General features: G+C 35.8%; 1 protein-coding gene across 1 annotated transcript in view; it reads left to right on the forward strand.

Annotated features, from left to right (window-relative positions):
• LOC111512124 (sorbitol dehydrogenase-like) overlaps positions 1–11,674 on the forward strand; it is a 32,676-nt gene extending 21,002 nt beyond the window's left edge. Inside the window, exons 2-9 of the mRNA XM_074174435.1 lie at positions 253–286; positions 1,737–1,841; positions 4,411–4,470; positions 4,736–4,895; positions 6,391–6,575; positions 6,833–7,011; positions 9,401–9,522; positions 11,340–11,674. Coding sequence (XP_074030536.1) covers positions 253–286; positions 1,737–1,841; positions 4,411–4,470; positions 4,736–4,895; positions 6,391–6,575; positions 6,833–7,011; positions 9,401–9,522; positions 11,340–11,511 — 1,017 coding nt within the window. The 3' untranslated portion in view covers positions 11,512–11,674. The remainder of the gene's footprint in view (positions 1–252; positions 287–1,736; positions 1,842–4,410; positions 4,471–4,735; positions 4,896–6,390; positions 6,576–6,832; positions 7,012–9,400; positions 9,523–11,339) is intronic.
• Positions 11,675–12,630: the final 956 nt, after the last annotated feature.

Consider the following 12,630-nt stretch of genomic DNA (forward strand, 5'->3'; position numbering starts at 1 on the left):
GAAAAGTAATATCCAGCACCAAATAATTCATTCTATTTGCCTTTATAAACATTCTCTCAAATATATCATGAAATAGCAGAAAAGAATATGTTCTAACGCTTATTTAAACTGATTTGTTCCACCGATTGAATTGTTTCCATTCAAAATCGATCGGGCATGTACCGAAATCGAATAACCGATGCACACAAACTTATATGAATCCCTTCAACTGATTTCGTGCTTCCAATGATTATACTCTGTGTTTTTTTCTAGGAAAACAGGCCTGTTCCAGTTCCAAAGGACAACCGTAAGTACATTCCTTCCGTAGATTCAACTTTGAAGACCTAGGCACATTCAACATATTTTTTTTAAATGCCATAACTACAGGATTGGATTGAGAGTAAAATGAAACCTCTACACAAATATCATCTTTTAATTTTTTTGGTTTTTTCAATCTGGAAAAAATGAAATTTAATCTAGAACAGATTCGATATTCATTTTGCTTTCCAGAGAAGCCAACATGAAATTTCTACTTACCCTAGTCAAAATCTGATAAAAACATACAAATATTAGGCCTAACAGGACCGTATCAGGCCATGCGTCATCTCTTAATATGAAAAAAACATTAATTCATTTCAAATTATGAAAACACTTGAATTGAAAAATAAGAATGTAGTTTTATTTACTCACTAGGTTATGTAAATCGCCACCAAGGTAAATAATCCCCAAAATATATATTTATATATCATTTCACGATAGAAGGTATGAAAAATTAAAATAATCAACAACCTAAGTGCCTAAAAGTAACTACGATTTGATGAGAACAACGGGAACAACAACTCGAGTACTGCGACGGTTACCACGTAGCCTTTGATGTATTTCTTCAGTTTAGACTTTCATTGTCTAATATAATATAAATTGATTTGAAATTTCTGAAAAAAATTTAAAAGATTAACCGAAAAATAACAATTTTATTAAACAATAAACTGAAATAACAAAGAAATAACATACAAGCAACAACCACAAAATAAAAAAATTCAAAAGTGAATATAAGCTGAAAATTAAAAAAAAATCAAAAATATTATTAACAAGAAATGAAACTGGAAATTAAAAGATTCCAAACCAAGTTACGTCACGACGTTTCGATTGTTAGTATCCACAATCGTCGAAGACGTCGTGAGGTAACTTGGTTTGGAATCTTTTGATTTCTAGTTTCATTTCTTGTTAATAATATTTTTTAATTATTTCAATTTTCAGCTTTTAGGTAATTACTTTTCAATTTTTCAATTTTTTGGTTGTTGCTTGTATGTTATTTCTTTGTAATTTCAGTTTCTTGTTTAGTAAAATTGTTATTTCTTTCAGGGATTTCAAATCCATTTATATTATATTAGACAATGGAAGCCCGAACTGATGAAATACATCACGAAACATTGTCAACCACCTTCAAACAAATAGCCTTTGATAATATCTGCCGTAGTAGCAGACGAAACATCAGGTATAAAAACTTACAGACCACGGCCAGAAAACTAGCTTCCACACAGTTATCTCCGGCTGCGGAAATTTACATTCCTAAAATAAGTAATAATGTTTGGCATATTCATCCTAATGACCTAGTATATTCAGAAACAATATTATCATTCCAGAAACAACATAACAATAAAAACGAAACAACAGTACTCGGTGAAAGTAGACATTTCTATAGAAATGAATTTAACTAGATAGTAATTTAGTTATGACTATACAAAAGTATTTTTCAGAGGTCCTCCTCCAGATGGAAGTTGTTGGAATCTGTGGGTCGGACGTGCACTACTATGTAAGTGGAAGATGTGGTCCATTCGTCGTAGAGAAACCAATGGTTATTGGTGAGTAGCAAACCACAGCTGTCTACAAACGAGTCAGTAACACATTTTTACGTTTTTCCCCTTGGGTTGACCAATAATTGACTACACTGAATAATCAAACTTAACTTTATTTCACTTCAAATATAACGGGTGATTTTTTAAGAGCTTGAGAACTTTTAAAAAAAAAAAACGCATAAAATTTGCAAAATCTTATCGGTTCTTTATTTGAAACGTTACATTGGTTCATGACATTTACTTTTTGAAGATAATTTCATTTAAATGTTGACCGCGGCTGCGTCTTAGGTGGTCCATTCGGAAAGTCCAATTTTGGGCAACTTTTTCGAGCATTTCGGCCGGAATAGCCCGAATTTCTTCGGAAATGTTGTCTTCCAAAGCTGGAATAGTTGCTGGCTTATTTCTGTAGACTTTAGACTTGACGTAGCCCCACAAAAAATAGTCTAAAGGCGTCAAATCGCATGATCTTGGTGGCCAACTTACCGGTCCATTTCTTGAGATGAATTGTTCTCCGAAGTTTTCCCTCAAAATGGCCATAGAATCGCGAGCTGTGTGGCATGTAGCGCCATCTTGTTGAAACCACATGTCAACCAAGTTCAGTTCTTCCATTTTTGGCAACAAAAAGTTTGTTAGCATCGAACGATAGCGATCGCCATTCACCGTAACGTTGCGTCCAACAGCATTTTTGAAAAAATACGGTCCAATGATTCCACCAGCGTACAAACCACACCAAACAGTGCATTTTTCGGGATGCATGGGCAGTTCTTGAACGGCTTCTGGTTGCTCTTCACTCCAAATGCGGCAATTTTGCTTATTTACGTAGCCATTCAACCAGAAATGAGCCTCATCGCTGAACAAAATTTGTCGATAAAAAAGCGGATTTTCTGCCAACTTTTCTAGGGCCCATTCACTGAAAATTCGACGTTGTGGCAGATCATTCGGCTTCAGTTCTTGCAGGAGCTGTATTTTATACGGTTTTACACCAAGATCTTTGCGTAAAATCTTCCATGTGGTCGAATAACACAAACCCAATTGCTGCGAACGGCGACGAATCGACATTTCACGGTCTTCAGCAACACTCTCAGAAACAGACGCAATATTCTCTTCTGTACGCACTGTACGCATTCGTGTGGTTGGTTTAATGTCCAATAAAGTAAACTGAGTGCGAAACTTGGTCACAATCGCTTTAATTGTTTGCTCACTTGGTCGATTAGACCATAAATCGGGCGTAAAGCGCGAAACACATTTCGAACCGAACACTGATTTTGGTAATGAAATTCAATGATTTGCAAGCGTTGCTCGTTAGTAAGTCTATTCATGATGAAATGTCAAAGCATACTGAGCATCTTTCTCTTTGCACCATGTCTGAAATCCCGCGTGATCTGTCAAATACTAATGCATGAAAATCCTAACCTCAAAAAAATCACCCGTTACAACAAACACTTCAACTATTATTTTTGAATGTCTATCGTCTTACTAGATCAATTCGCGTATCGCACTGTAGCGTCCACTTGACTGTCTGGATACGCTCGCAGCCAGCGTTTAAATATCCTAATCGAATAGCGTAGAAACTTCGCCGAAGTTCCATCGACATCGGTAGCATGATTCTCGCTGCTTCTCGAGCGGCAGGGAACATTGGGCATTCCCGCGCTCTCAGCTACGTCACGTTTGGTTTATGGTTACCAGTGGCGGCCGGCGTTACAATATTGACACTGAACTGACGTTACCACGAGGGGAATTGAAAATGAATATTTGTGACGTGGTCGAATATTTTCGCTGACACCTTTAAGTTTGAGAATGGTATTTTTATATACATTTCTCTGGGGTATATAACAAAAGAAGAAATTTGCCATCTAATGCCGTTGTGAATAGGGAACTTGCAGATTTTTTTTACATCCTAAATGTGTTCTGCTATGATAACTACTGCAAAATATGAGCAGTGAAATATTCTGTATAGCCTTCGGCTACTAGGCAATTGCACCATAAGTGATCATTGGTCTGACAATCATCACTTACATCCATTGGATTTGTTTGGGACCTAAACCCCAAGTTTTACCACAAATTTTTCGACATGTCTATAGGGACAGTCTGGCTCTGTGTAGAAATGTTTCCAAGTGAGCGTCCCAGGTGAGTTTTTTATCAAGGACAATGCCAAGATATTTTACCTCCGTTCCAAATGAAATGATCTCACCATTGAGGAAAAGTGGCGTTAGATCGTCCAATTTTCTGCTCCTAGTGGAGGGGATTATCACAGTTTTGCTGGGGTTGACAGACATCTGCTCCCTCAGGCACCAACTGTGAACAACGTCCATCGTGCTTTGGAGTATATTGCAAGCTACCCTTCCCGACGTGGACCTTGTCAAGATGACAAGGTCATCTGCATAAGCTTGCAGATCTACTTTTCTGAGGGCATTAAGCAGACTATTCATCAGGAGCAGACTATTCATTCATTATTCCCTTTCAACCACAAAAATAATTATTGATGTTGTTTTTATGTACTTTCTATTGCCTATTGAGATTAGACATTTGGATTTGATTATTTTATTACTGCATTGAAAAATTATGTTTTTTTAAGGACACGAAGCTTCCGGGATTGTCGTAGAATGTGGAAAAGATGTAAAAAATCTCAAACCGGGTAAGTTTTAGAAAGTTAGATACTTCGTTTGTTATTCGCCATTTTCAAATATAACAGCTGATGAATACATTTGACGGGGTTGATTGAAAATATTCTGGATAAAAAATTTAACAATTTTCTTCATGATCTCGAAAGAATTATATCTTTCATTAACTGATTGAAATCAACATAAATTATTAATTTTGAAATTCTTGTTTCCAAAATGAATATCAAAGTACAGATTTTTTTGTTTGGTATCTGCTTATGAAACTGCGATTCATTCCAGGAGACAGAGTTGCCATTGAGCCCGGTATACCATGTCGCTTATGTCACTATTGCAAAACCGGATATTATAACCTCTGTCAAGACCTATTTTTCTGCGCCACACCTCCCGATGATGGAAATCTGTCTAGATATTACTGCCATGATGCCGACTTCTGTTGGAAGTAAGTTCCGCTTGACTTAAACTTTATTTTCCCGAAACATTGATTATAATTTTGTACCTAAAACTATTCAGCATAGTAAAATTACAAATCGGTTGATGGGTTAATCTCCACCAGGGTTCTTAAATCCTCGTCCTGTATTACTGAAGGTCGAGCTTTTCGGGGCTCATCTCCACGGCAAAAATCTCCGAAACGAAATTTCGCAAACTAACGTCGAACAGTGCGTTCATTAACACTATCATTACCAAATGCCTGGTTAATTTCAGTTCGAAAAAAAATATCGAAATTCATTCCAGTTCATCCCAATGAATGTACAAAATGTTCACCATATACTTCCGAACAATAATGAAGTTTGTTTATAAATTCATTTCCTACAATATGAAATATTTTTAGAATAATCTGATTGTAACACCTCTTATTCTTATAACTTTGGACCTACCTACCTTGTAGGTAGGTCCAAAGGTAGTCAGTGGGTCTACTTGACCTTCCACTACAACCCATGGGAGTTTACGCCGAACCAAACTTAAATAAATACATCCAGCTCCTTTATTTGGTGAGTGATTATTCAGGTAGCTAGCAAAAGTGTGGAGAATAATCCACTTTGAGATTGACAGACCGTGGTACATTTTCTGGCAACTACCCTAGTTAGGTAGGTAAGCAACACAAATGTGTGGCTTGAAAAATAAGTCACCTGTGACACATTATTGAAAAGCGCATTTCCACAAACACTAACTTAGGTAACCTGTAGCTATCCAGGCCAGAATGGGCAGCTCTGGAATCGTACCTGTGAACCATCATCAGGAATGTTTTAAAGACAGTGATAATGGCGTGCTGAAAAGGTTATAGTTCTATAGGTATAGGTCGATATTGAAGTAGTCCAATGTTCAAGGTTTTCAAGGACTTTTTCGCTTATAGTTTGCAGACCTGCTCAGGGGGAGTTTGGTTCCTTTTCTGGTGCAGATTCTGCTTCTGCTGCTCGAGAATTTGGGGCAAGGCAAATTCATGTTTTTGAGGAAGCAGTAGGTCGCTTCGTGGCTGTACCATTCTAAGGTGTGTCATTCTAAGAAGCCATATTTATCAGTCTGAATAATGGAAAAACCCTAATAAGGTTTCAACTGATGTCATTATCCAGCAAAATGGAGCATCTCCTCATTAAAACAGTCTGATTCGAGAGGAAAGGCAGATATATGTCCCTAGATCCACTAGATCACCTGACTTTAAGTCATAAGTTACACATTCCATTTCAAATTATATCGACAGTGTGATTGATGAACATTTTGGACATTTATTGAGGTAACTGTACAATAGTAATCCGATAAATAAACTAATTTTGGATAGAGAACTGAATAACCTAAAAAATAACCCCATTTTCATTGGAAAAGTGCTAAAAATAATTCTTTAACGTAAACTTTGTTCGTCCTTGATATTTTATCCCATGCAAAAGTCAAGAGGGGTAATTTTTCGTCCATACTACATTTACATTACTGCTTCTTTGCAGACTTCCCGAAAATATGAGTCTAGAAGAAGGTGCCTTATTAGAACCTCTCTCAGTTGGTGTGCACGCTTGCAAGCGAGCAAATATCAAAATCGGGGATGTTTGTTTGATTACGGGAGCAGGTCCGATTGGTCTAGTTACTCTGCTGTCTGCCAAAGCAATGGGAGCATCAAAAATTGTTATTACAGGTAAAGAAACACCAACGATTTATGTCATATATTGTTACTTTGTTGCTCCTTGTATCAAGTAAATTATAGTTCGATATCGGAAGCTGAATCAAGGAAGCTATTTTCACGAAAGTTTTGTTCTAACGGATTGCGTTGTTCAACTGAAAAAGCATACAAGCGACTAGTTCAACTGCACATTTCCAGCTAGAATTCTCTTTAAATAATAATTACTCCACTCCAAACAGTTTGTTTCTAATTCTGACTCATTTATTTCTCAGATATTCTCGATATAAAATTGGAAATGGCAAAACAATGCGGCGCCGACTACACAATCAAAATGGAAAGGAACATGAGTGAGGAGGACGTCGTCAAAAAAGCTGTCGAACTTTTAGGACAGGAACCGAACATAAGTTTCGACTGTACTGGACTTGAAACCTGCGTGAGGATATGTGCTAGCGTAAGTAAAATTTGAACTCAAATCAAGGAAAACTATGATTGTTTTTTCCGATAAACTCATCATCTTTCACAGTTAGGACATTCTGGGAATTCAGTCAACTTCGACCTATCTTATACAGTTCTAACCACGAGTGCATATGACTGGACCTTTGGAAGGAGAAACAATAGATAGCTGCTGGTTTCTAGTTGGAACAAAAACACCTTCAGGTTATAATGCAGATGTATACAGTGGTAGACGCATGATAAAGCTCTTAACGTGCCTAGGGACCCACGCCAGAGAATTTTCAGGTGAAAAATCAAGCTATAGATTTATCTATGGAGGATTGGCAAAATTCAACCACACAACCAGCGCTTACTCCTCACCCAGTCATGACTGAGTTGGTCTTCAACTTCTAAAAAGACTCTCCTCAATAGGAAGACCACATATTGCCTCCTACTTGATTCTTGGCCATACTGGCCTGGATGGTAATGAAATCGCTCATTTCCTTGCCAGGGAGGACTCTGAAAACCTGTTATGGGCAACAATTAACCACTGAATTTCTGATCTGCAAGAAGAGTCAGACTTCTAGCAAAATCAATTAGGAATAGCCCATTCTATGGCATTTACACATCCTTCGAAAAATGTCAGAAGACAATTTTTATACCACAGCACCGATTATCTGAGTTGTCTAACAGACCTACGTTCAGAGCACTGTCGTCTGAATAATTATATGAAGACACTTGGACTGCCATCTCTATTTTGGAGATGATCAAACAGGAGAACACATATCTAATTTGTGCCTGCCAGACCTTGAACAGAATCTGGTGTTCAATATTTGATAGAGTTTCAATCTCGCTATCTCAGACATGTCAGATTCCTCACGAACTGATCTGACCGGTTTCGTTGAGATGCTGACCACCCATGTTGAAACTCTATCAAATATTACTGAGTCAACAATGAAAGCAGTACTCATTGTCAGCAGGAAGATACAATTCGACTGTTTTATTCTATAACAACGATCACGTCACTATTAACTATTTGCAATGTTAGCCCAAGTCTTCGTTTTCAGCAGTCAGGTTGAAAAAAGTTCAGAATATGTCGTCAAAGGTCGTTCTGAATTTGGCCCCCGTAAGGTTTCTCCATGATCACTACTGGTTGTGAATTGTAGCAGTCCATGTTTCTGTGTATAATCTATGTTACTGGTTTTCTCAATCAAAAAACTCTGAACAGAAGTCCTACACTTCCGGATACAGTACCTACACTTCACTAGTTGCTTGTTAGCCATCTGAATGGTCCCTTTCCTCTATGTTTCGAGAAGACACTGCGAATATTTTGAGTTTTTGTCCCATCTTTTCATGGCACATTCCAACACTCTTGTTTCCTGTCCTAGTTTCTATAGCCTGTCATATTCTTCAGGACATATTTCATGTTGTCCTTAAACTGATTGTCTCATGTGATTCAGTATCTCTCGCATGAAACGTGACGAGCTGCTTTGGTCTTTTTGTTGTCTTGCTTGATACCAAAGTCTTTGTTATACAGTCTTTTTGTGGTCTTGCTTGATACCAAAGTCTCTGTTATACAGTCCTATTTTGATCAGGCATTCTATAAATGAACAGTTTCTAGAGAGTAGCCCTGTGATCATTCTTCAGTTCTTTTTCAAGACGGTCCCTTTATAAAGGCGTTCCTATGGACCTATTTTCTAATCTTGTCCCAGGCTAGAGTTTTGATATTCAGAAAAGAAGAGTGTTAGGTGTTATATTTCAGAGTTATATTCAAAGAGAGTTATTTTTGTGTACGAGTATAAATATACGTGTGATATGAATATAAGCATGCATATATGTGAATATGTATATCTTCTGTTTGAAGTGTATTTTAATATTGTATATGTACTGTATTTGTTCCCATAGTATATATGCATATTTTCAAACTTTTAATTGACAATTCTCATTTCACGTTTGTGATCTATGGTTAATAAATAATATGAATTGAATTTGAATTTGACTGAATAGCTGGAATATCAATTATATGTAGCAATAAAACGTGAAATGAAAATACAGTAAAACGAAGAAAATAAAATAATCAAGTTAGAATGTAAAAATGATCACAGAGTAAAAAAAAAAGAAGAAAAGGAAGTAAAATGAAAAATACAAAAAGATTCCAAACCAAGTTAATTCACGACGTTTCGATTGTTAGTATCCACAATCGTCTTCGGGTCTTCGGGACTAGTCGTATTCCTCCGAGAGAGGTCATATCATAGATTTTTATCATATTGAACAATGGCTCAAACTCTTATGTTCTGTGGTTCATATTGAAGAATAAGCATTTCAAATTCATATGTAGAAACCAAAGGATACATTCTACAGGGGTATTTTTGAGTTATTGTAACTTTATAGTCATGTTTTTTTTTCAGGCAACTGGTTTGAACGGAAAGGTGGTTCTAGTTGGTCTCGGCAAAATGGAAATGACTCTACCTTTGAGCAGCGCGTTGATCAAAGAAGTTGATATAAAAGGAGTATTCAGATATTGTAATGAGTAAGTATAAGTTTTCATAAAGTTCAAATTTATCTCTTAAGTATAATTTATATAATTCTAGCTTTATATAATTCTAGACTATATGACTATAACGACGAATTATCAGTCGATAATATATTAACTGAAATAGAAAAAAGTAGGATGTCTCAGTTCTTGTTGTTCTATGCATGTTTAACAACACTATAACATAGCTCTAATCAATTATTTCGTTACTTTTTCTTTTGAATGATTTGCTCTGGTTCCATTAATAAAAAACAATAATTGTATGCAAAACACAAATATAGATACAGCTTTATTTTACTTTCGCAATACTGTACCATAATATTTGACCTTCTAGTACGCCACTAAGGCATGATCACTGTCTTATATTACTTCCAGGTGTGTAAAGGTTGTTAAATTTAGGAAGCGACTTGTAACATTTCACCATCTGCGTACACTACTGATAGAGAACGCATTAGGCTAGAAAAGGATGAAATCTACCGTGCGGCTTGGTGCGCCTATTTGGGTTTTAGACTGGTCTGAGAGTACAGTCCTCGCCGCAAGTAGCAATAAGGGTTGACATTTTTTCAATTATGATAAAAAATTACTAAGGTTCAATACTAGACGAATCGAAATCGCTTGTAAAGTTATCACTATCCTCACTGGTACTATAGTTGTCACTATCACCTTGAACATTTATGATGATTTTGTCTATTGCGAATTGAAGAGCAAGTTCCTTCGAAGCATGAAATTCTTTGAAACGTTTAGAGTGTTCGCAACGTCACTCGTCACATAAACTTTTAACGGATATGAAATTGAAGTCCACATTTTTATCAGCCAAATATTGTTTCAGTGATGCCCATACTAATTCTATTGGGTTACAATCTGGACGATAAGGCGGCAATCTGGATACAATATGTCCATCATTTTTCATAATCAATTTCATACAACTTGAATCGTGGTTTATGGATTTCAATAATGGAATAGAAATCAATAGAATAGATATCATCCGCGAAATGAATGTTCCGTCGTCTTAACCATTCTCTCATCTCATCTTTCCTCGAGGATATGTTTGGGCACTTTTCATACTGAGAATTGTGGTATGGGGCATCGTCTATAAGCAAAACGCTTTTTTGTAGAATATTGGAAATTAACATATCTTGCAAACATTCTTTGTAATCATCGTAATTCATTTCTCTATGATAGTCGCCCGATTTTTCACAAATACAGTTTCTCCTCCTGCATTCACAGTTATAATTCTCTGCTCTTTTGAAATTGGTGCAAGCTATCCTCCATTCAAATCATCATTCAAACTCTTCTCGTGTGTATGTGAAGCATGGATATATGTTTCATAGTGGATACTACAATATTGTTGTTGAGACTGAGCTCCGATCGTCTTTGAGGGTTTTCTACCACGCGCATATTAATGGAGGTCCTAAGCTGAGACTTTGAAGTCGCTTCCTAGATTTGACAAGCTGTATGTGGCTTATCGCCTCATTATACCCCTAAACAAATGTATTGTTCGTTGTTTATTACTCAAGCATTCCAGAGGAGTAATTTCAAGAAAACCCTGATATGTATACGAGCTAGGTTACAATATCCTATGAGCTCCCAAATAACTTCATAACAATATGTTTTTAAGGTTTTCAATCTAGTGGATTGAATTAGTTATATTTTGGTTTTAAAGTGATTCTTCATTACCACTGAGCCTTATGGGCATCAAAATGAAGATTTTAATTGCACCGTAGATGAGGATTTCATGATAGCATACGGAACTTCATCTATAATTTGTTTGAACCTTGTTACATAGATGATAAGTTATTTTTTTTAATTTCCAGCTATCCCACCGCTATCGAAATGGTGAGTTCTGGAAGGGTGAACGTCAAGCCTTTGATAACCCACCATTATACCCTTGAGGAGTCGTTGAAAGCATTCCACACTGCCAAAACTCAAGAAGGAAACCCCATCAAAGTTCTAATTCACGCGAATCCAAACTGGAAACCATCTTAATTGGATATTTATAACGAATATATTTTATTGTAACCTTATTGAAGAGTATAGGAATTAATATATAAAATATATATATATAATTTTATAAATGATTGCATTATGGTTCATTTACATTCATCTGTTTGAATTGTACCACTAATTGACAATAGAAGATACAACAGGACGTGTATATTTTTTTTTCAAAATCGAATAATAATACGTGGGAGTATAGAAGTTTCCTTGTATTGAATAGGAGAATAAAGTAGTGGTAGTAAGTATCGAAAAAAAAACCTACCAAACTATGGCTGACATGCTAAATAAAAAGTGTACAAGTGGTTTTTTTCAACTTCCAGGTCACCAGTTTTCCTATCTATCAATCAATATATGCTTTATTGTCGGAAGATTAGTATCTTATTGACAAAGTCTTGTAGAAAAATAAAATGCATGTCATAAAATATAAAAAATACAAACACCGCAATTTCACAAATAAAACATTAAGAAGACAGATGAGTTTAGGTGAACATTGATTATATTATATACTTTAAAAAGCAAATCAGAGAGTGCTGAATCAAGGCAAATGTTGGAATAGGTAAATAAAGCATATGGTTCTGTCTGGTGTTGTGACAATTTGTTCCGGGAGTTACATGCTAGTTTTATTTTTATGAATCAGGCATACTGTTTCCAATATGTATAAACTGGTGACAGTTAATATTTTGTGGCTGATGAATAAAGGCTTGCAGTGATCTCTCGGCTTTGTGAGGTATCTCAAATATCTCTTCTGAAATACAAATATAATATGAGATTCCATCAATTCAAAGTAAGCCATTCTAACTGTAGTGTACCTTAGTTAATTTGATATCACTCTAATAGCATAACATCCACTAGATACTTTTTTACTCAAATGGGGTACATGTTCTTTGAAATTTAATTTATTGTCTATGTGAATGCCTAGGAATTTAATGTGATGTTTGTTTTCCATGTAGTGGTTATTCAAATCTAAATCGTCTAGTATACATTTGAAAGTAACTATTTTTGTTTTGTTCGGGTTGATACACAAGGAGTTCGCATTACACTTGAATTTTTTGAATATCTACTTTTATCATATATCATAGTTGATTAATTTCTTTATTACTCCATATA

This window comes from Leptinotarsa decemlineata, unplaced genomic scaffold (genome assembly GCF_025532065.1).
Source record: "Leptinotarsa decemlineata unplaced genomic scaffold, Ldec_3_MD MMD2_tig00000576_RagTag_RagTag, whole genome shotgun sequence".
Lineage (NCBI taxonomy): Eukaryota > Metazoa > Arthropoda > Insecta > Coleoptera > Chrysomelidae > Leptinotarsa > Leptinotarsa decemlineata.